Source organism: Corvus kubaryi, unplaced genomic scaffold, assembly GCF_017639235.1.
Source record: "Corvus kubaryi isolate FWS band 111438036 unplaced genomic scaffold, C.kubaryi_AGA036_p1.0 37284, whole genome shotgun sequence".
In the NCBI taxonomy this organism is placed as follows: Eukaryota; Metazoa; Chordata; class Aves; order Passeriformes; family Corvidae; genus Corvus; species Corvus kubaryi.
Window position 1 is genome coordinate 1,936,964 of NW_024581088.1, and position 25,184 is coordinate 1,962,147.

The 25,184-nt window shown below is 44.6% G+C and overlaps 1 protein-coding gene across 2 annotated transcripts in view; it reads right to left on the reverse strand.

Moving 5' to 3' along the window:
• Positions 1-25,184, reverse strand: part of AUTS2 (activator of transcription and developmental regulator AUTS2) — a 762,438-nt gene that overhangs the window by 542,037 nt on the left and 195,217 nt on the right. For both annotated transcript variants that reach the window (XM_042025870.1, XM_042025871.1), the window contains exon 2: positions 15,892-16,101. In XM_042025870.1, coding sequence (XP_041881804.1) covers positions 15,892-16,101 — 210 coding nt within the window. The remainder of the gene's footprint in view (positions 1-15,891; positions 16,102-25,184) is intronic.

Genomic DNA, 25,184 nt, shown 5'->3' on the forward strand with positions numbered 1-25,184 from the left:
GGCTGCACCTCATTGTACTCAGGGAGTTAATGCCAAGGGCCCTAATTGCCCCAGCACAGTTACTGGTGGGAAACCTGTACTCCTCCCTGCTCCATAAGCCCACGGACACCCTGGGAAAATTCTGTCATAAGCATGAGCATGTTTCGTGTTGATGTAAAAGAGCTAGAAACAATTTCCACAACAGTTACAAAGTCTTGCCTAAAAATAAAAATTAAATTCTTCCAATCATAGATAAAAAGGCTCTTTTATCTATTTTATACATATATAAATATATATATTATTTACATCCTATGTATTTGGTTTTTATCTCTTTCTGACCTAAACCCATCCCTATTAGCACAAAACTTCAATCAGGACATTAAACAAAAAGAAGGAAGTCAAAGTAGTACTTAAAATTGAATCTCCTAAGCATTGAAGTAAATCAAACATTAAAAATATTGTAAATAATCAGAATTGTGTAGTGTGCTGGATGGACAGAAATGTCAAAAGGGCTTACTGCCCCCACTCCCCACATATGCAAACACAAATCTATCTGCTATCAGCAAAATCTTCTCAAGTACTTTAACAACCACTCCTTCTTCCTAAAAAGCCTTTCTGGATAGAAAACGAAAAAAAGGTTCTTAATTTCACCTAACAGGCTGTAGAAGTCCCAGTTCAAGGGTGAAAGGAAGGACAGGGAGAAAATTGCCTTTCCCCTCCAATCCAAGTCAAACATTGGAAATGTATTCGAACAGCTTTTTGCTGCAGCTCCTACGCTGGCACTGCCCTGTGCACCGCACGGCCGCGGGAGTGCCTCCAGCAGTTCCTGGCCCTCCCTGCTCCCTCCAGAGCTCAACAGGAACTCCATGGGCTGAACCCTCCTCTGGCACAACCCCCCAGCTCCCCAAAGCCGTGTCACAGAGCTCCTTCCAGTGCCCCTTCTCTCACAGCACCCCCACGCCGTGCTCGGGATGCCCCAGCCACAGAACCGGGCAAGGAGCTGGAGGAGAGCTGGCAGAAAAATGCATGCACCTCCAGTTCTCTTTGTTTCAGGAGAACCTTTTCGTTTCATTGTGCTTGGCTCTGAGTCGCTGGTTTTATCTTGCATTTCACACTTAAGGAAACCCAGCCAGGCCTGCCAAATACTACAAGGTTTTCTGTCAAAACTTGGACAAGCTGAAAAGTTTTACATTCTTATAACCGTAAACCTTAAAGCAACTCAGACTTTTATTTTACTCGCAGCTCAGGTTTGAGTGTTCCATGACATTTGGCCAACCTGGCTTGAGTTTTCTGTTTGAGGTTTCATTACAAAATCCTAATTCCAGAACAGAGTAATTAATACTTTCATTAATAGTATCTGTAGTAAAAGATTATAGGATTTGGAAGAGTGACTCTGAGTGCAATTTGCTGCCCAGCAGACTACATGCAGTCCAAAAAGGAGATCAGTCCCTAATTCAACTTCCAAAGCTGTGTGCTAACAAAAATCCAAGGGCCTTTGGAGACCCAGCTGCAGGACCATTCCCTCAGCTGGCCTCAGCAGTGCTTGTTATCCGTGTTACAGTAACAGCCCTGGAGCAGACCCCAAAGAACTGCAATGGATGGCAGTTTCTGTTCCCAGAAATTACTCGCTCAGTGTGACACAACACTTTGGGTTGGAGGGGCCCTCGGGGGTGACCTCATCCAAGCCCCACTCCAAACAAGGCTTATTCAGGAGAGATCTGGCTGCTCAGGGGAGAGGTGGAAGTGTCCAAGGATGCAGATCCCACAGCCTCTGGACTGAAGGGACCTGCCTCCATGCAGACCTGAGCAGAGCACTGCTGGGTTCTGACCTCCTCAGCTTCGTGTTGCCCATGCTCCTCAATGCTCCTCGGCTGGCACTGCACGTGACAGCCAGCATGGAATCACATCGAGGGGGACAGGCCACACCCAGCTGAGTACAGATGCCAAAGCTGGAATTTCTGCTGTCCATTTCCCTTATATTCTAGTCTGCCCCGAAATACGATGCTGCTTTAGAGCCTGAAGATTAAATATGAGCAGTAAGCGGTGCCACCCTGCAGGCTGGGCAGCACAGAGTGCAGCAACACTTCTGAAGGAGGAAGTGCCAATGCTCTGCTAGGTGGGCTTGGACTGTATCAGCCACTCAGCTGGGGATCAGTGGGACTGGTAGCGTGAGGAATTGTTACACAGGCTTGTTATGAAGCTCAAATGTTTTCATTAACATAACGAGCAGAAGTTAGGTTAATAATCTGAACACACTGACAGATGTTCAACAAACACTTGGCATTGCTGCAGCCAGAACAAGAAAGAATTCAGTGTTATCTTGGAACAGCCTGCAAAACAACACAACGCGAAGCAGCAAAGCTCTGGTACCAGCTTAAGACACATGGATATGCAGAAAAGCCAGGCTCTCTCCTAGCACGGGCCCAAGAGGCACCAGGACACAACTCAGCCCTGTGTGCAGACCTGAAATGCAGCAACTCCTTGTAGAAAAGGAGTTTGTTTCCAGTGCAAGCAGACAACACCACAGTGGGGGCAAGGGGCAGGCTGCTCCTGCAGGAAAGGAAAAGGGGCCTCCACTGCTTTACATCAAATATAAGACATCTCCTGATTTTTGTCTTAAATTCAAGTTCTAAACATAACAAAGGGCTCTTACTCCCCTCAAAATGTCATTACTCTATAGAGATGCAGGATTAGTAGTAATTATGCATTTGGGAGGAACAGTGACACGACAGCATTCTGGTCAAAAAAAGCCAAAAACTACTAAACTCTCATTCAACAGTTAATAGAAAAGGTGAGGGAACATCATGTGTGAGAAGTTCCATCAGGATCAGGGAACTGGGCATGGCCGGACTGCATTGACCTCATTACTGATGGTTCCTGGATGTTTTGGGGTACCTGTGTTGGAAAGCTTCAGATGAATACACCGGTTTGGGGTTTTTTAATGTTAACACTATTCACAAGTGTAAGGGAAATAGAAGGATCTAAAGCTTGTAAATGAGCTACAATCTTGGAGGAGCTAAAGATTAGATCGACCTGTGTTGCATCACTTTACAAGTTAAATATTTTTCTTAAAGTGCTAATCCAATCCAAACAAGGGTTTGATTCTAAATTAAACAAACTCCACTTTTATTGGTATTAACAAAAATATGCAATGCTAATTTCAGCAGGCAAGCACTAACAAGAGCAGCTATGCAGGCTGTGCTTTCTCCAGGGCAAAGGAGGAAGGACATTAATTTCAATTTCCTTTTTCCAAGCAAAATGCATTATTATACAAAATCCACAGTGAGGTTTATTAAAAAAACCCCAAAACAAACAACAAAACAAACCCTCAAATTTCCTAACACACATGTTTTTGAAGAGTCTTTAAAAAACCCCACTTTCATTGCATCTCCACTTTGGAATCAATTTGCTGTCAAAGGTCATGAGCTAAAATATACAGTTTACGCTAAAAGCAGGAAGCGGGGTAAGTAATTGAATAACATCAGGAAATGGAAGAATACTGCCATTTTCCTAATGGATATAGTACAAGGTTTACTCTCTCCAAATTTAATTCTAGGAGCTCTTGTAGTAAGGGGTTTATTTTTCTTCAGCTTGAATTTTTGCCTGCGAAGTTTAAAGCAAAATCCTCGTGCAATCAAAAGAACAAAATACCACAGCAGCTTTATTTTGTAACAGACAAAGATGATCATTTCTGCAGGAAAGAGAAACCCCCCATCAACAGTGTCTGAAAACAGAACTGGCATAGCAGGTTGGCTGCTTAATATACACGGGCTGGAAATAATTCTACTAAATCAGAGTTCTGAATTATTCATGAAAAACAGATTTTCATGATTTAAATTAGAAAGACTTAAAATTACAAGCCTTGCATTGCTATTGATAGGTAAGATCTCTTTCCCCTTAAGTGATGTTACAGTCTCATACAGCTCCACTCCTCGAAACGCTTTATGATCACTCTAAAATAGAACAAAAATCTCCTGACACTCACTCCTTCTGGAAACAACACACCCTCTGGTACTGGCTTTAGACCAGTAATAGCCCACTAGTAATGATTATATGAAAATATATCATTATGATAATGAATAAAGTTTGAAGGGATCATTTTCAGTATTTATTGCATATTAAAGCCCAGGTTCATGTAAAACATCGGAAGCACAAGCCTTAGTACTGCAAATAAACTCTTTCCATCATGGAAAACACTGCAGTTCTTACAGGAAGAATCAGACCACAAATCTGACTTCAGATGTTTCCAAAGCATTTTGTAATGATACACAATCCAGCCTCCCTCCCTGTACTGTTACTAATTTATAAAGACAATGCCATTAATAAGCTAAAGGCTTGCATTGCTTCCTGGGAGCTGCTCTCCAGTCATTCCACACAAATCCAGTCAGCTGCAATGGCTCCAGCGCTTTGCATTAGAAATTATTAATATTCATTCATCACACAGGTACGGCCTTTCATGTGGAGATCTCCAAACTCTGCGCAAATTCTCCAATTAAACCTTTCTGCCTTGATTAGGAATTGGTAGACAAGTTCTTTTTGATTAAACACCATTTCTATGCAGGATGAACACGGGGAAGCGGGGCTGGGACTTGCAGAACCCATGCCAGGTCCCGGTGCAGCTCCAGCCTGGCACCACGGCCGTGCCCTTCGTGGAGGTCAGCTCTGGGCACTGACTGAGCACGTAGCACTTCCATGCAGAGACTGCTCGAGGCTTTTCTACACTCTAAGAGTATTTTTTGGAAATCCTCAGCCTGAGCTACAGCTCAAATGTTAATACAACAGCGCCTGAACTGAATTGAGTAAGCGCAGCTCGGGCTGGGCCAGGGTCCAGAGCAGGACCAATGGAGCAGCTGGGATAACCCAGCATCCAAAGGATTCAATAGTAACAGCTTCTGTGGGCTAAGGCAGAATTCCTGCTTCTTGAATCTTTTACTTTGGCTCAAGAGCTATTGAAACTCACTCCTTTTCCTGTTAGCGGGATCAATCCTCAGCACATCGCTCTGTGTCATCAAGAGAAGTGAAGACAACCAATATCAAATCTTGCAAACAGAGCATCATGCCACCCAAATATAGCTTTTATTTGACAACACAACACTAAGTCATCAGTATCCTGTCGTTTCCTTCTTCAGAACCAAAGCACAGAACACTTGTGTGGATATTAATTTATTTTCTTAAACGTAGGAGCTATTTTCCTTCACCTAGCAAGCCCTGTTGAGGAGGTTATATAATTAACATCAAAGCAATTTGAATGCTGCTTGACTTGCTAAAAGCTGGTAAACAAGCAGGAAGCAATAAGGTGCTTTACAAGAAAAGAACATGTGTTGGGGGGAGGGGACACCATAAAACATTAAACAGATTGATTAGTGATTTTAACAGAATTTCCATTTTTATGAATCCTTTGCATGCTTTGGGCACTCGATTTTTATTTCATTTATAAAAGTAGGAGATTTTTTTGTTCAAGCAGATCAGAATAAAACCTGTTCAGAAGGAAATGATGAGCATGGTTGGCAAAAATACAAGTACCATGGAGAAAGTTCATACACCAAATATCTGCTGCTTTCGACAGCTAGGATAAAATCCACCTGCTTTCTGATAGAAATATTTTTATTAACGTATTTAGAAAAAGCCAACCTGAAATATCAAGGAAGGGTATCAAACATCAGCTTCCAGTTCTATAGCCATTCTTAGGTGTATTATTTTTATTCATTTAAGGACGAGCCTGGGGACAGGGTTTAGCAGGGCAAGCTGGGCTTAGACCTGACAGCATTTTATGGGCAAACTTGGGGTTTTCTCTCTTGTTTCTCTGTTCATGCAGAAAAGAGTTGCATGAGAGGGAACTCAATTCTTCTTTCTTAAGCCCACAGGTCCTTTACAACCATTTGTAACTCCACCACCTGGGAATGGGCACACAGGACATGAGAACTTTGAGGTCAGTGACTCAGTCTTTGCTGTCAGAGACTGGAATGGCCCATGGCTTTTTATATGAGCTAAATCAACTTGTGGCTGCAAGCCAATTATTTTCCTGTTTCCTTCTCCCACAATTTCTTGCAGGATCTCAGCAGGGTTTGGGTTGAAAGCTTAACTTCCTGCACTAGTTTACATCTCTGTCATATTGTGTCAAACTTTACCTTAAATAGATCGGAGATGTCTCAGGATGTTCACACACGGACAGATCTAGAAAGACTAACGCTCTATTCCTATGCCTTTGTTTTGCTGGCCTACAGAGAGCACAATCTTCTGGTGTTGTCCATGCTAGGAGGAATTGTGATTAAACTGTAATAGAAATTCTTCTTTAATTGGAGAAAGTGGAGATTTGCATTTTCTTGAAAGCAGGTCACGACAGCTGACAGAGCCCAGCAGCGGAAGAAGGCAGACACCAGGAAAGCAGCTATGGCCAGGAACAGGTTCCTGCACTCTCCTGAGTACAGGGGGCTTTGCTACAAGTTTATTTTTTTTTCAAGAAAGTCCATTCACAACAGAGTGACTCATTTCAGTAGTCTTCAATAGCTGATCTAATACAGGTGGATAAATCTGAAACTGATCCTACACTGGATTAAAAAATGGGAACTCAGACACATCAGGAGTAGGTATGTTGTCACAGCCTGTACAGTGTTGCTGATACTAGAGACAAACTTCCAGCAGCACTGGAAACACATAACCACGGTAACTTTTGCAGTCAATCTTCTATAAAAATATTTGCATTCTTGTAGCAAATTTAATAATAATTCTTAAGGGAAACTCTTTCATTTTTGGTCATAGAATCTCACTGTATTTTAATATTGAGCAGCGAAAATTGTTGCAGGGAAAGGTCAGAAGGAAAGGAAAAGTTTGTTTTGTCTGTTTTAGGAGTTGTGGCCTTACGCAGTAATGGCTACACTGCGTTCTTCAACTGGCTGCACAACCAATCCAGATATCCCTTGGAATTACCCAAGAATACAGCAAGCTCAGAGAAAAAAATACACCTATGGCACATTTTGCTAATAGCAGAGGAGGCCTTCCTAGTGCACAGAGCTCATACACTGTTATAAAGCATTAAACATAGGAAATGGGGGACTTAGGTTTGAACGTTTGTTCCATTTCACTGGTCTGGGCACAAATTAAGATGTCTTGATTGTATAAAACTGCAACATTACAACTTGTGAAACCCCACAAAGCAGAGAAAAACTTCCTCCAGGTTGAGGAAGATTATTAGTAATTTTCCTAAGCTTTATACCCAGGTCATTTTTTGCCAAAATGAAATAAACAGCAGAAGGTTTAGAAGTATACCGTGCTACCTCTGGGGACACAGGCAGTGTCTGGGGCTGGCCAGAGCCAGCCAGGCTAAATCCAGGGAAAGCTCAAAAACTCCACAATGGCCCCAAAGCACTGCAAACCATGAAAGCAATTGTGTGAGCTGAGTCCTGGAATTTCACAGGGATTTACTGCACACTGCCATTCACCCACGCTGCCATTCTCCTGCCCTTGGCTCCCCACTTGTGGTAAATCCCAGCCCCAAACGCAGTTGTTCAGGCCCAGGACAGTCACAGCCTCCCTCCACATCTGAGGGACTGGAATGAGCCAGCTGTAAAAGCAGGAGTGCTGCCTTTAGTCTACGAAGAGACAGAAGAACAGCCCACTTACCCCACTCAAGGCACTGCTGCTTCCCTTGGAAGGGCCCAACAGGGGGGCCTTCCACAGCCCTTGGGAAGGGAATGGCTTCTCTCAGTGCTGTTCAGTGACACTTTAAAAGCACCCCTACACATTTTTCAAAGCCATGGCCTAGGTCTGTGCCCTGAATCCGTGGAGTTACGGCACTCAGGAGCTGGACCTAAGGGTACAACAGCCTAAGCAAGAGTTTAAGCATCCATGGGAAGTTGACGCGCTCCTGAGGCTGCTCTGCTGCTCCTGTGGCTCGTCCCAGCTCACAGCACTCGCAGTGGGGCACCACAGCTTCCCTGTGCCCCCCCTGCAGCAGCCCCTGCTCCTGCCACCAGCCCTGCACCACAGCAAAGCTGCAAACCCACCCCTGTGCTGCTGGGAGCTACAGCCACAGCAAAATCCATCATTCCCACACCTCCTGCCCTGGTGAATACTCCATTTGTAGAGGAGAAAACAAGAATCAAGTAACATAAGTTCAGCAGACTAATTTTTCATATCAAATTTGAGGATGAACTTCTATGCTTACAATTAATCCATATGCAAACCTGTAGGTTAGAAGTCTTGGCCTAAATTTGTTTCTAGAATACAAAAAAATATTTTAAAAAGTTCTGGATGACTTCCTTTTTAAATTAAAAATGGTCACTTTATTACACTGTCTTATAATACTTAAGCTAGCATTTAATTTATCTCCAGGCAGACTCAGTCAAAATTAATTTTTTGTTTAATTCCTTACTGGTAACACGCATGGAAACTTTTAAGACAGCAATTGATTGCATTGAACATTTAAAATATGGTTCACTTCCTGGCACGTTTAACAATCATTTAAGTTTTCAATTAAAGTAGGGTGCCAACATTAAAAGAATAAAGATAACCCTGAGAGACAATAGCTGCTCCGTGCAAAAGAATTTTTGTTTTTTTTACTAGAATTCTCAAGATATCTAATTGATTAATATAATTAGGTTGGCCCAAAAGTGACTGTTTCTAATCTCCTTTTTTTCAGTTTAGAATTTTCTGGGAGTTCGTGCCACACTGGGTGGGCAGTGCACACAGGGGCGCTTCCTCCGCCACAGCATTACCTGGTCAGGTAACAGCGTGGTGACATCTCTGCAACTCTATCTCAGAGCAAACTGGAGCCAAAAGACAAAGTGAGATGCAGCAGGGCAGAGCAGAGAGAGTGGCAGTATTTGCATTAGAAATAAAAACATGCCAACATTGCTCATTTGCTTGCAAGCCTGATCACACTCAACATAACAGCAATGGCAGGCGCAAGCACAGGAGGCAAAGAAACCCCTCCTCTGGCACAGCCCAGGGGTGATCAGCTCACACCATCAGCTTCAGAGAAATGATGGGGGAGATATTAATATCCCACTGTTTATTCCTGTGTCCAGTATGACCTGAGTTCCTCCATGCTCCTCCTTGGCTGTACAAGCACCACCATCCAGAAGTATCACAACAATCATGCTGGTCACCATGTCAGGTGCTAATGGCCATCCTGAGTCCTGGTTAAGGGACAATCCACACTGCCCAACTGCTGCTATCATCCAGAGTGGCCAAATACCAGCCTCTAACCAAGTTTTAAGCTCATACTGTTCTGCATCTACAGCTGGGGACTCAGTACCTACGCTGGTGCTGAAGCTGCTAATGCACAGCAAGCTCTGAGCTGAGCAGTGCACACAGCAGCACACAGACAGGATCAAACCATCACACCAGTACAATGGTTCTGAGGCTGAGATACAGGCATTTTCTACTTTAGCATCAGTAAACAAGATGTGGGTAGAGTATCTCTTACTTTTGGGCACATACACTCATTCACAGGACAGGGGCATGGCAAAAACAAGGCCCTTTTCTTCCACCCTCACCAGCCCTGCAAGGGAAGCTCTCCACGGAGAAGCCATTTTGAGTTCCTGGGACTTCCAAAATGCCTTTTTAAGCCATCTAGCAGAGGTAAAATCCTTAGTAATCAATTTGACTCATGATTACTATTTCAAACACAGGCTCATACCCAGACGAAAAAAGCACACTTTACATGGCAATATATACAGAACAATAACATTGCCAGATGGTATAATACTGAGCAGAATTAATTTCACACACGATGTTTTCAAGGTGCTAAAATATGTCACAACTTCTGCTAATAAAACATCTTCCTCTTCCCTCCTCCTTTTAAGAAAACACTCCGTTCCCACCAGCCTGTATTTTACATTATATGTGTTTCCATCCTGATAAGGGCAGCTGATTGCTTGCAAACCTAATTACAGTCAAATGAAAGTCTTTCAGAACCATCATTAGCAATTAGGACCTGCTGGATTTGCAGTGTATCATTTAGAGAGGTATAATTCAATAGCTTATTGAAAAATTGCAGGTGAAACTGGTGATTATAAGGGGGGAACGCCTGTGGCACGTCACTGCGGGCGAGCGCTCCATGGAGTGGCAGCTCCCCGAGCGCTGATCAATGACTGCAGGCATTTGTTCGGGCTGAGCACAGCCCTGCCCCAGCCGAGAGCGGCGTCCCGGGACCAGCTCAGCACTCCCCGAGCCTGGCTTTGTGTGTGTGCTCTCCTGGAATCCAAAGTGCCATTCAGGAACTCGGGGAAGCCAGGGGGGACGTGCAGTGCGGAGCAACAGGCGCACGAAGCCACACACATCATTTTTCAGTCCTTTCTGCAGAGAACAACAATCTTTTCTGTGCCCATTGAGCTCAATTATATATTATCAGGGCCCAGAAGTTGTTTGGATGCTTTTGAGCAGCTGGGTGCCTTCACAGATGACGCACTGGATGCGGTGACTGCGGGTTAAGTGCAGCTGGAGATTCTGTGGCCTCTGATCAGAGGCAAACAGCAGTCGAGAATCACAAAATGCTTCTAATTCAAGCATTGTTTGTCACCCACGTCGGTTTCCAAACGGCAAACAAGAAAGGGACTGAATGGCAGCCCAGCTTTCAGCACATGCTCCCACACAGACAGGAATCCACACACTGTGTGTGCGTGAAAATAAAGTGAGGGTCCCTGCCAAGGGTGGAGTTACCAGCTGGCCAGCATGAAGCACTCAGCATTTGCAAGCACGATGGTGGGCTGGATAAACTGAGCTGGACATTAGCAGAGACAGAGGATGCTCACTCACAAAACCTGCCCCCTCTCTAGGCATCCCCCTCTGTATGCACACCATGTGTAACATTTACCCCTCAAAAACCCCACACAGCCCAGCCTACACCTCCTCTGCAAAGCCCCATCCCTTCACCCCTTCCCCACAGACCTCTTTTCCCCTTTTCTATCCTAGAAAGGCTTCTCAGAGCCCAGATCTACCCATCTCCCTTTATCACGAGCATCACTGTATTACTACACCCAACTCATGCTGTGATGTAACCTCAAAGCACAGTTACCCAGACATGGCATCTTTCTACCCTTTCAGAGCTGTACTCTGATTTTTTTTATCATTTCATTGTTTATTTTTCAAATTAAATGTTGTTTGATATGCTAGACTAATCATCAGTGCTTTGAGTGACACAATACCAACAGTTTCGTTAAACCAGTGGCCCCTTCAAGTCCTGCTGCTGGTGACACTTGTTGTAGGTGCCTTCAAACTTTTGGCAACACTGGCACAGAATCAAACCACGCTGTGTAGGCTGCAGCACAAACAGCAAATCCACTCATTTCAAAGTGGTTGCACTAGCATTTGGAATCTGAAAAAAAACCCAAGCCAAGCAACTTCTCCCTTTACAGAAAGAATGGGAACATTATCTCCCTTTCCACCAATGCCTGGCCATATCCCTGCTGACCTGATCCTGGCTGGTACTACTCTCAAGGCAGAGTGACTTTGTCCCACATTCTACCAGTCAGTAGTGATGTTTCCTGTCACTTCATACAAAGCCAGACCTCCAGCATTGCAAAACCAACCCAAAAATCCCACACACAGCTTCCAATCCCCTCTGTTGCCCTGCACGAGGTAGTTTCACAGCCCAGGTTCCTTCCTGATCTTCAGAAATTTTATAGTCACTGAAATCCACTGGCTGCCAGTAAAGGAATCCCAAATCCCAGCAGCAATGTACAAGGAGGTTCAAGCCTTTATCACTCACTCTGGGTGATGCATGCTGTAGGCAGGATTTCCAAGGTGTCTGACCTCACACTGCACAAATATATCCCCATTTCTTCCCTTGCACAGAGCTACAGTAGGGAGCCCAAGAAATGAAACAGTTCTCCGTGGCTGTGTATAATACTTGTAGCTGCTATGGCACTCCCAGAGCCCACCCACAATTTCATTTTCAATTAGCAGCTCTTAGAAAAGTAGTAATGAAAGCAGTTGCTAAAGAGCACTCGGATGTCATTGAGAGCCTGCAAAACCAAACTGTAAATAGCACATTGTAAATCGCTTGTCACCACAGTCAGCTCTCCCGGGATGGCAGTGCCGGTGACAATCCACCCCATCTGCTCCGCTCCCCCCCAGTGTCCCCGCAGCCCGGGGAGCTGACACCACCTCCCGCCCCGCTCCCGGGACTGCCGTGGGCCGGCAGCTCTGACAGCCCGCGCCAGCCATCCTGACTGCAGGAAGGCTCAGCCACATGGGGATTTCACCCTCTGCACCACAGCTCTGCTGCTCTGAGGCACACGAGCACCTCTGCACCAGGGGACGAGTGTGCTGGCACTAAATCACAACACAGGGAACCACACAGTGCTCTCAAGTGAGGATGACAAGGGACGGCAACGGCGGGGGACGATGACGGCTGTCCAGATCAGCCACCCAAGGGCTCAGCAGTCTCAAATTTAGGATGTATAGATTCAGGGTGAGACTGCCAAGGGGATCGTGGACTTAATTCTGAGAAGGAACAGCTTCAACACTCCCCTCCCTCCCCTTTAATTGATTCATGTAATGGACTACGAGGTGAAAGCTAATGGTTTATAATGCTTGTAGGTGGGGACTGCCAGAGTCAGCAGTGTATCTTCTTCTGCTGTTCTTCCCATTTTTCCTTTATCTCATTAACATTTACCTCCTAATTCATCTCTCCATCATGAGTTTTCTTCTGTCTATTTATCATCCACCCCCTATTTATTACCATTTGTCTCCTTCCCCGCACTTCTGCGGTATCTGGGATTGAGATTTGATATTCTGGAAGCGTCTCTGCAATCAGGTGGTGAAGGCAGAGCCCAGCAGCTGCTGGCTCTCGTGCACACACAAGCCAGCCAAGGCACCCATTGCCCAACACACACACTGCTGGTTTAGAAGCATATCCAGAGATGATCCTCTTCTGCAAGAAGATGCAAGAACCTCCCAGCAGATGAAGAAAACAGTGAAAGAAATGGAGGTAGCAAAAGTCAATGTCTTCTGCTCTTTGCAAATCACACACCCACTGAACAAAGAGAAGTAATCCTTCCCCTTCATTATCAAAATACTCTCAACCCTCCTTCTGCCCTGAAAGCTCATTGTTTCCTGGTATGCCCCACTGTGCTCAGACCTCGAGGAATAAAATCTCATTAAAACCCATTTAAAAATGTTTGCCACCCTTTTACTAGTTTAAAAATGTTCACTATAAGATTTCCAAATGATTTTTACAGAAAGCACATAAAAACATGCCATCCCCAATTAACGTAAAGGAAATTAAATTTAAAACGCTGGAGAAATATTCTGATGAGTCTTATGTTTGCTTAACGCCAACTAAAATTTCCTTGAGGCATTTAATAAGTACATTTATAAAAGCTCACAAAGCAGAGTTCAAAAGTCTTCTCACTAGTAAAATATGAGCCTTAATTAACCTACAGTTTCACATTTTCTGGATTTCAATAAACCTGTAGGCATTTCAGCAGAGCTGGATAAATACCTGCATGAATACTGCAAGGATTTTCTCTGAAAACTAATTAGCAATGCTTTCAATAGCTGATTTCAACTAAATCTGTTTGACAAGGGAGCTTCATACCCTAAATCCTGCAGTGAGAGTTACTTCCAGCAGATAACAGATTTCACAGGAAAGCATATCCAACAGGACTGTCAACCACTGGAAAAACTATGAACGAGATCTCCAGGTGTAAAACATTTCCCAACAAGGACAGACTGCAGCCAAGGTCTTATGAGAGCACGGGAATGCAAGTGACAGCTCTGAGATTGCATCCTGCCATCCAGTTACAGTAATCACAGGTGACAATTCAGGATTCCCCCAGAGACAGGAGAGGCTGGATAAATTGTTTATGTATCAAATACAAAGCCCTGATGTAGCAAGGACACTCTATACATGCAGAAGCCTCCTGAACTCTGAGTGGCTCCGGACACTCCTGCTGTGTCACACACAAACCACAGTGCGCCCAGTGCCTGGCTCACTGCCATCTGACAAGGTTGGCAAGCAAATCCACTGCCCTTTCAGGAGCCCAGGAATTCAGCAGGATGGACCTGGGTGGGGAAAGCAACCCAAGGTGTGCAGCCAAGAGTCACTTGAGGAGGAAAAGTGTAACATGACAAGAAAAAAACACCCTCAGAATTATCAATCTCCTCCGTTTGTGGTCTTCACCATTTGTCTTGAAAGAGGTCAGAAAATGCTTACCCAAAACTCTCTCTATAGGTGGTGTGCATGTCTTTCCAAAGAACTTTGTTGTCTTTTCCATGACACCTTTTTTCCATGTTAAGTGCCAAAGCCGCATGGGTTTGTCAGCACCTACACTGTTCATGAGTCTAAAATGTTCTTATCTGAGGAGCTCTATCCCCACCAAATGTATTACATTTATATTGAGCAAGATACTTTCTTTTCTCTCAGTCTTATCCCTTAGGAATTAAGCAGAGTACTCAGATTTATTGTCTCAAAGGAAAAGCATTTTCCATTACATTTGTCAACTCAATACCTTCCAAGCCAATGCTTATTTATTCCCAAAAACACAACCTCACAAATAATCTCCATCAGCAGGGAGGCCAGTTTCCTTCACAGATTAAATTCTGGGCAGAAAGGTTCCACCTGACATCAGGCCCCACTAGGAGAGTTCCCAGTGCAAACAGTCCAGTCCGTTCTACTGCCCAAAGCAGACACATCTGACAGACCAAAAGAGAACAGAGACCATGCAGCTGAGCACAGGAAACAGTCAAGGAAACACAGCAGCCTTCAACATCTACTGATAATGCAATCATTTCATCAACTATCCTGAAGAGTATTCCCCACCTTCCTTTGAAATACCAAGTAGAATTAAATCAGAAGTAACACCTTTAACAGCTGGTACTGTAGAACAGGCATTTTACAATTTCTTTGCTCTGCTGAAGTACTGTATAATCTCTTACTTTATTCCTATATACAGCTTAACATATAGGCTTCAAAACTATCATGAAAACCTATTTCTTCCCAGCTTCTCTAACTCTGCATATCGAAATTGAATACAAGTCAGCATACTTGTCATCCTCAATGTTCCTTCCATCTCCCTGAACTCACAAAATGAGAAGCAGTGAATTCTCACTATTTTCTACAAGTTTCTCTGCAAAGCAGTGTTTGGCTTGCAGTAAACAAGGATGAAAACTGATTCCATGAATATCAACCATCCCCACTGAACACTTAAATTTTGGTTCAAGAGTCATTAATATCACTCAAATACAGGCAAAAGCTGACCTTGTCACTACTACTATTTACTATTACCAGCATCATAGAAATCACACTTGTCACACTTTCATCTTTAAAAAACATAATGAGCACAACACTGCTCAGTCATGAAGATGAATCCAATGTTTTCATCAGCCTCAAGCTTTGCAATCCTGGATATTCCCTGCTCATTTCCCACCACTGTTGGGAAGGCAGAAGTTCTTGCTTAGGGTGGGTGATGAGTAACCCAGGGGAGCAGACACCAGCACCACTGACACCCCACAAATGAGCTCCTCGCACTCTAATCAGTTTTAGAGCTTTGCCTTGATTAACAGCTGCCCTTCTTGCAACTGCCTCACCTCACCCTGGATGTTGAGAGGGGTCTTCTGCTTCTGTGTACAAAGCCTGAAGACAAGAAGATCTTTATAGGACAAAGTTTGCTCACCAAATGCTCCACATTTGCTCGCCCTGACAGTCTCACAGCCAGCCTGTGGAAAGCTCTTCCCACCTTTACACATTTATTCATCAGATCAGCATCAACAGACCACTTGCTCTCCCTCTCAGTCCACCTCTGCCAGTGGTAGGACACTGCACCAAGTGGCACCCCAGAGCCCAAGAACAAAACAACCGCAAAAGTAATAAAATAAGTGATGCCACAAAATGAGAAATCGGCTTCTACATACCATGAGCCAACGGGCAGAGCCCTCCCTCCCCGCTGCAGGAAACTTGTCTCCCACCTGTCTGAGGCCCTTCGGTAACTTCTTCTTTTTCCCAAGGTGCTGGCACAGGTTTCGGTCATTTTCCCGGTCGGAGCTGTACTGGTGATGGTGGAGTCTGTTCTTTTTTGGAAGATACGACAGCCCATTGGTAAGTGCTTCCCGTTTCTTCTTGGCTAGAGGATTCTGTCGCTTCTCCACACGTTCCTGAGGTTTCAGAGCTACGTCCTTCTGCAGAGGGAGAAGAGGAGAAAAACACAGTGGTTAAACTACAGCTCTGGTTTGGTTCCAGGTGGCCAGCAAAGCACTGTCAGGGCAATGCTGCAGTCACCAGAAAAGGGAAACACCCACTCTTCACTGATGTCCTCTTCATCAAAAGATAGGCAAATGCTAAATAAAATTGGCAGGAAGAAGTGAGTGCATGGAAGGAGACACATCCTCCTTGAGACTTCATACAGTCAACCTCAATTCTCAAAAACATCTCATGTATCAAGAGAGCACACATTTAGAAGATAGCATTTGTTTATAATGTTTAAATTAACAATCTATTTTGATTTAAACAATGCTTGACTGTTCAGTATTTATTCTTATTATTCCTTGTATTTGAGAAGCCAAGGCACGAGCTGACCTAAATCCAATTACGGCCAATGAATCTCCATTGACTTCAAGGCACGTTTCCCTCAAGCCTTACTTAAGCAGTAGATTTCCAAATCTCAGGGACAGGGGTGAAAAGTGCACGAAAAAAGCAACTTGGTATTTGAAAACTTTGTCACTGACCCTTTAACCCCCAGAATCAATGTCTGTCTATAAAAAAATACTCCACTCCCATAACACAAATGTGAGTTTTGTCACTTAGCCCACAGCTGTTTTCTTACAAATAACCTGCAACACACAGAATCCCAGTTTTCATTTCCGATAAATGTCACTTGAAATGAGTCTTTTTCAATAGCGCAGAATTAAAGGAAGAGGAGGCTGGAGAATTCATTAGGAGAGAAGAATGAGAAGCTACTGGAAAGATGTTAATTAGAGTGCATATTGTGCATCCAAAAATTGCCATGTGCTGAGTCACATCTACTCCAAGAACTGCCCACGTCAGGGTCTGGTGCTGCCCTGCGAGGGGCAGTTACTGAGGCAGGGTCATGCTTTCAGCACTCTCTGCTAATGTGCCTGGCTGCTTGGACCAGGAGCTTCCATGCCCACCATAAAGTGCTCTCTAATCTTGTGAGCCTTTCAGCTGTTGTTTATTGTCACTTAATATTGTAACTGACAGCAGGAAAGGCTATTGGTCCCTGTGTCACATAAAGACTGAGGCTCAGGAGAATATAATTCAAATTATGGCACCTTTTAATGCAAAAAAACATGCCTAAAGGCAAAAAGCAGTTTGGCTTTAATTAAAGACTGCTCCCTAAATGACTCTCTAAAACACAAGAGCTTCACAAAATTCATAACTGAAACCAATGAGATGATTAATTCAACTGAAGACAGTCATTGTTCAAATTTGATATTTAGCAAAGGGAATGATTTTACAGGCATTAAAGATGGGAGTATTGAACAGAAGCTATAAGACATTTTTTCTACCTTTTTTTCACCTAAGACAGCCCAGGAGATACCCTGGGCTTTTTGTCACAGTGTTACTCATATCCAAAAAGTCAGGAGCCTTATCCAACCTCATGAAAGAGAATTTGAGCATCCTTAGCTCCAACACAGGGTTAGTAATTTAAGAACCTCCTGTGTCTCCTCGCTGGTTCCTCCCTGGCTCTACTGAAAAAGAGCTCAGTAGTAGCACTGATCTTCCTAAAATGCTTTGGGATCTCCTTGTGCACAAGCTGAGGGACCCTACGGAGCTGCCCAAGGCAATCAAAAGCAAGAACAACCCCTTTTAAAACTCAGCACACCTGTCTCCCTTTGCAGGAAGGTTTTAGGTTTAGCTGCATGCCATAAATGCAGGAAGGCAAATTCTCTCAAGTGCAGTAACCATTTCACCAGGGCTCACCTTCAACAGCTTCGTAAAACTACAGCATCCACAAACACACCTGGACCTCCTGGATAGCAAGGGTAGGTTATAAAATAATAGATACTTTATGTTAGAACAGATTTGTAGCTTAGCATAGCTATCATCATGCTGCTAAGAATTTTTTTTTCAGGTCAGTATAAAAAAAATCCAATGTTTTATGAGTAGAACATTATACCAGCAAAACCTTCTGTTAAAACACAGAGCTCATGTTTGTAGATACAAATGCTTTTCAAGAGGATTCACTCTAAATGTGAAAGGCTGAAGGAGTGAACAAAGGCAAACTTTCTGGAAAAAAAATAAATTCTTCTAATGACTAAGTAGCTTTTGTGGGATTTTTTTCCCCCAGCTGTGAGTGATCTAAATGAAACAGTGGCAGGCTTCCAGCAGCTTATAAAATGTCTAATGGGGCCAGGCACTTCCATCAAGAAATAACTTGTTCCTATTAGCTTTAAGGGGGGCGTGAGATGGGTCAGACTCAGCAGATCGCTGTGGCTGTACCTGGGATAACCCTTTCTCAGAGCCCACGTTCCAGACAACTGCATGAAGCTTCAAAATTGTCAGATACACCTAAAGAACGTGGAGCTCATGAGAACTGAGAGAAAGGAATCTGCTCACACACCTGTGGCAAAGATGAGTGGCACCAAATCCACAAAGCCTTCCCCAAACTGGATGGAAAGGCTCCTTCCCAGGCAGAAGGAACAACTGGCAGGAACGTTCAAAAATAAGGATCCTCTTCTGCTCACAAGGAAAGGGAGGCAGAGGAGCTCCACACGTGCCTAACTTGTGAAAGGGACCTTAAACCCTGTTTGGTGGGTGGGCTTGCTATGAAATTTAGCCATAAAGACTGGTGTTTAAACAACCCCGTTCCTCCAGAAGAGCCGTCTGCTTTTCACCACCTGACACCACTGCAGGGAAATGACAGAGTGCTGTAGGTCAAACCCTCGTGAGGGAACTGTGGGGTAGAGCCTGTCATGGCTTTCAGCAGAGACACGACTTGGCCTTAAAAGAAATATGTATCTAGAAATATGTGTTAAATTCTTCATCTGCAGACTAGACAGCAGGAGGACATGATAAAAGAATAAATCTTATACACAGGAGGAGAGGATGCATTAAAAGTAGCTTGACTAGAGCTCTCCTGGGGTGTTCTCCTCGTGTTTGAGGGTGCAAACTGCCCAGGATTGTCTCGGATTCTGCCCCGTGGAGCCCCTGGGCTCTGTGGAGGCAGCGCTTGGCTGGGAACCACGGCCCTGCATAAATCACTTCCCCACTTGCTGCCCTTTCCCCCCATCCCATTTTTATCTTTCCCTTGTTTAGATAGGACAATAGCTGTACCATGCCATGTGCTAGTACATTAGCCAGCACAATCTTAATTACAGACTTCAGGCATCATCATGATTAGAGTAATAAGCTGTAATTACTCTAAGGTGACAGGACTGCACAGACCTTATCTACATAGATAAGAAGATGTAGTAATATTTCATGTCGAGACGTATTTTTCAGCAGCTACCCATGGAGTGGATTCAGACTGAGCAGCCAACCCCACAAAAACATTCAGTCTCTAATGGAGGTTTTTCTCCTCTCCTGCCAGCATACAAGCCCACACATTATTAAGTAAATCCTACAAACATATTAGGCACAGTTTAAAACCATCTTATTCAGAGATATCTTTCATCAGTAAAGTGCCTTAAGTGTATCAGGAAGGTGACTTAAATGCATAATATGTAATTACACGCAATTGAATACAAAAGTGCATTAATATTTATGAGTGTACTGTATAATCTAAAAAAATTTCCATTTGTTTTATTTCTACTGGGCACATTAATCAGCCTGATCCCGCTGCAGGTGCCCAGGCAGGGGAGGGCCCGCGGTGCTGAGCAGGCTCCTGCCGGCGGGGTGGCCTTGCAATCACCCGGCTCCAAACAGCACCCACAGCTCCAGCCCAGCCCTGCCCCAGCTGAGGGGAGGAGAAGCAGCCCCTGGGCCCCTCGGATCATTTCTCAAGGTAGGAAGCTTGAAGGACACACGGCATTCTCATCAAATCTTTCAGGGAGCTGTGCCTGATTTATTTCAGCAAAGTCCATCTCCTCGCTACTTAAATGACAACTCATTGATTAAAAATCAAACCCTCAGTGGCAGCAGGGCAGAGCTTTGTGGGGTACATGTATCACCCCCATGAACCTCACCCCAGAGCCAGTCCATCGCTGCCCTTCCCTCCTGCCCCTGCCCTCTGACAACAGCTTAAAAACTACATGTAAATAACTCTGTTCCATTCCTTATTATGGGATTTTTCTGTGGGAATGCTGGATTAAAAACACCACTGTAAATGCAGTGGGTAGCAAATGCACTGCAGAAATTTCTCTGGATGAACATTTCACGTGCTGCTCAGGGATTTCAAGCCTTGACCTTTCCAAACCATCCTTGTGATTATCGTTACAATTCCAGTGTTGTAAAAACGTATTTTCTGAATTTGTACTGAATGTGACCTCAGTAAAATACAACTTAAAAAAACTGATTATTAAAAACAGGAGTAGTTTACATTGCAGTGCTAGTTAAACCAAATAACAATTGCAACAGTCTACGACTATATTCCAATTATTTGCTCCTCAGGTTCTTGCTAAACTCCTCTACAGCTTTATATCAGAGCCCAACAATTTATCCTTCACTCCAACAATAAAATATAAAGAAATTAGACATTTTTAAAAAAGTCAAATAGTAATGAAATGTCAATGTAATGCTCCACTTAAAACACAAATATTTAGAAAATCAAGCTTGAAGCTGCCAGTCTGCCCCGTTCACTGTTCAGACATCCAAACGTCCGTGTCAAACAGAACTGTAAGAAAGGCACTTCTGGAGCCTTTCAAGGAACAAACAATTCTCATTTGATCAGGAACACCAGTGCAGAAGGAAAAAGCCAATTAAGGGGAAAGAAAATACATTTTCAGTAGCTACAAAAGTCGATTTGAAATTCTTTGCCAGTTCCATCCCAAGCCTAGGACAGCCCGACCCCCCAGCCTGCTGTCAGCTGCAGCAGCTCCCAGGGACAGGACTGGACGTGAGGGGAAGCAAGAAACAGCCAAAGGGAACAGCACAGAAACAGAAACGACAGCAAAACCGCCACCTCCACGTTCACCCAGGACACTGGGTACAGAAGTTTAGCTTGCAAGAAATTAGGATGCCTGCAGGGCACAGCTGAGAGAAATCCTGCAGCTTGGCCAGCACAGAATCCCAGAATGGTGTGGGCGGGAAGGAACCTTAAACCTCATCCAGTGCCACCCCTGCCATGGGCAGGGACACCTCCCACTGTCCCAGGCTGCTCCCAGCCCCAATGTCCAGCCTGGCCTTGGGCACTGCCAGGGATCCAGGGGCAGCCCCAGCTGCTCTGGGCACCCTGTGCCAGGGCCTGCCCACCCTCCCAGGGAAGCATCACACGGGGAATCGTTAGCTGGGAATCCAGGACAGCAACATGCACAAACTGAACCAAAACCCCTCAGAAACGCTGCCAATGTGAGGGTACCAGATTTCCCATCACATCTTGACAGTCCCCATCAACTCCTACTGTGTTTCTGTTATATTGGGGAAGAATTTTTACAGCTGATGGATCAAAATGCCCCAAAACTTCAATATCTCTCTCATGTTTCATAATTTGCTATTTTAATTCTGGCAGAAACAACAAGATGTAAAGGTCTGAAAATAATGCACTGACCAGTCCCTCTAATCTTTCAAAATCAGAAAATAAAATGAGATGCTTACAATAACCATTAATTTACCTCCAGATAAAATAGTTAAATGTAATGTGTATTCTTTTGATGAACAATTAGTTCCTCAAAAGCATTTATCTCAGGGGGAAAAATTGCCAACACTCTTAAAACAACACCAGGGAGAAAGGAAGGCAGGTGTAAAGCACAATGCAAAAGAGAAAAGGATTCTCAGTGTCACTATTACGGTATTTTAAGACACAAGGGACTGGTGAAGAGAGGCGTGATGTCAACTATATTGGGTGCAGTGGCCCATCCACTAATCCCAGCAATTCCTTCAAGCCACAAGACCTCCACAGAAAGGTCTAATCTTGTTTTGTTTGCTTTGTTTTCATAACGTTGCAATCCATCGCCTCCTGCATCCCTCTGGAATCTGAAAACAAAGTGGTTCAGTGTTGTGCAAAAGCAGTTGTGCAACAGAGTGAGGATGAAAGGCAGTGCCAGGCTGGGGGATGCTCCGGGTGGGTGAAGAGGAAGGAAAACAATAGCAGAGCAAGTTGCTGTCTGCTCCAGATACGTTGTGTGAAAGCACTTCTGTGGCAAAGAGATTGCTTTGATTTTTCATCCCAAAATCATTTGTTAACAATAGCATTGATAAACAGAAGGTTCCTTTTCAGGTCCTGCCGATTTAAATTACACACACAAAAATACATTAAGGCAACATTATTGAGGTTACAAAGTCAAGGGCTTGCAAGTTATGAAAGGCCAAGATTAAGGCTGCAGCCACCACCTTAATTCAGGCCTCTTGTGCATACATGCCAAGATACAATCTTTAATTACATGATCCCATGCTCCTGTTTCCCTACACAGAATGGAAGGTGTTTGGCTAATGAGCAACCACGCAGGATTTTGTTTGCTCCTCTTTGTCCTGTGTGGACCTAGGCCTTGTTTACTGGCACTCCATTCACACCCTCCTCTGAATGCACAATGATTAATTTCCTCAAGGGCTTTTCTGTGCAGCTCCTCCCGACTGTATCAGATAGATGCTCAACAAATACCAACGGCCTATTTCACAGTTGTTTTGCCAGACAAAGGTATTTCACTATTCCCATTTTATAGGTGGCAACAACAGTCCTGACATGTTCAGGTCAGAAACATCTGCTGATTTTAAGCATTCATTGGGAAGCACCTGAGATTTCATTTTTCAGAGAACTTGGCTCCACAGAGCACTTTCTCTATGAAGCACAGCCTTCACTAATTTCAGCAGCTACCAGGAGTGCTGAGCACTCCTGGAAATCGGGCTTTAGTGAGCACCATGTGTTAGAAGGATACAGGGAAGAGCTGTTTCTACAATAATGTGGTGCCATGGCCTCCCTCAATGCCACATAGCAAATACAAGCTGGAGGTAAGGAAATCTAAGGCTTTTGTGCCAGCTGTTGAGCTGGCAAAAGCTGGTGTCATACATGAAGGTGAGCATCAGAGCAATTGATTGCTATTTATTTATTTCATGTTTCTCAAACACGACATGGTATTCTCAGCCTTATCCTTCCCCCCTCCCTTCTCGGTTTGTCCCTCAAATACTGTGCCATAACATGTTTCAGTTGTGCAGAACAATCAGGAAATTACTGGAGCCTGTGCAACCTGAGTTAAGAAAAAGCCTCAGCTTGGAGCCAGTGCTGAGGAAGTGCTGAGCAATGCCAGCTCAGATTGCAGAGCCATGGAACTGTTTTTCTTGAAGCTGCCCGGCTTTGTGGAAGGCAAAGTACACGCAGCTGATTCTGCTTAGACTGGTTCAGCCAGAAACCTGTGTGCTCCTGCCAAGAGATCCTGAAGCTCTGGCTCCAGCCAGCTTCTGCCAGCCTGAAAGTCCCATTGTGTTGTCTCTAGAGATTTTTCTAGGTCTAACACAAGTTGCCAGCAGAGTCCAAGGTTATGTCTTTGCTGCAGATTTGACTCAATGACCTCCACGAGACCTGGGACTGCCTTTCAAGGCAGAAACAGCAGGGAGACCTTGCCTGTCCCAGCAGTGGATCCGTGTCCTCTGCTGACACCCTCTCAGCCACCTTCTCTCCACTCCTCCACAGAAGTTGTGCAAACTCTTCAATCACCTTTGTTAAGTGCCTGTTGTCCCTGCACCTCCAGCCTTTGATCCTGGCCGAGCAGCCAGGGCTGTGCTGCCCACGCTGCCCCTCCAGCCCATCCCTGCTCCCCGAGCATGGCCTGAGCAGAATCAGCCCCAGCTCCGAGTGCTTCCAACACCACAGCTCCAAACCCCTCCATCCCACCGTGCTCAGCCCAACTCAGCCCCGAGGCTGCTCACACGTGCAGCCCTTGCAGCCGGGGGCAATGGATTCCCACTGGCCCGGGGTTTATCTCACAGCGCTGCGCCTTAAATAAATGTGCCTGACTTACCCTGTGAGCAGCAGGGCCACATGCTCGTATTTGTTTTCTTTGTTTGAGGAATGAATAGAAATAGAAAAGAGATGTGGAGAGGAGTCCCTAGGGATGCTCCCTTTAAATCTCCATGCCAGGGAGGAGGGCTCCAGTGCTCTGCACTGCTCAGTTAGGATGAGCGATTAGACAGAGAGAGGGGCACTAAGGCAGCTCCTGAAGCACTGCTGAGTTTGGTTGGTCCCCTGTGCTGTGACACACCAGTGGCACAGTTATGGTGATGATCCCAAGCACCCAGCCCTGTTCCAGCCAGTCAAGCCTTGCACAGCACTGCCCTGATCTGCAGCAGGAGCACATCCAGCTGTGGGCACGGGCTGGGACTGGCATCTCCCACAGCTGTCCTTGCCTCAGTTCAAGGGGCAGCTTCAGGTCACAGCAGGGCCAGGAATTTTTATCCTTGGAAAATGGGGTGTTCGTGGTGGAGAGAATCCAACTGAACAGCTATCAAGAACCACACAGAATAATATGAAACACAAATATTTCAGTTTGTCTAAATAATTGAGCAACTCCTCAGTTCTACACCAAAACTTCTGGGTTTTTTTTTTTCTTCACAGTTTTCTTAATTTTTACTTTTTGTTCTGATTTATAATGGAAAAAGTATTTTAAAATTTCAAACTTTCTCCCCAAAACAAAAATGTTGTACATTTGTATCTGTAGTTATACAGGATTTGCATATACTGATCAAAACACACATTCCAGGGGATTTCACTGGAGGGAAATACAACCCCATTGCAGAAGCTGCTGGCACGAAGCTGGCTGTGGGTTCCTCCACCCTCCACACACATATTGTGTTCTCTGAATAATTCAAACAGCACTTTGGTTGGCAGGCCACAGACCCAGGCATGGAGTTAGTGGGCCAAAAAATTTTACATTTAAAGGGTTATCCGTCTTATTGCAGAGGTAGAATAAATGCATGTGGACTTAGACAGCTCTCATCCCTGCTGTCCCTGCACTAGGAAACAGATGAGTTCAGCCTCACACTGGCACCATTCATTAGCACAGCACTCAGCAGTCATAAAAAATGTATTATGGTTTGTAAATTGAATCAGAAGCACCTCTGCATTCCTGGTCCTGTGAGAAGATGGTGCAGCAACAGCTAAGACCCGTGCATTCCACAGGTCTCAGGATGCTCCCTGGAATCTCATGGCCACAGA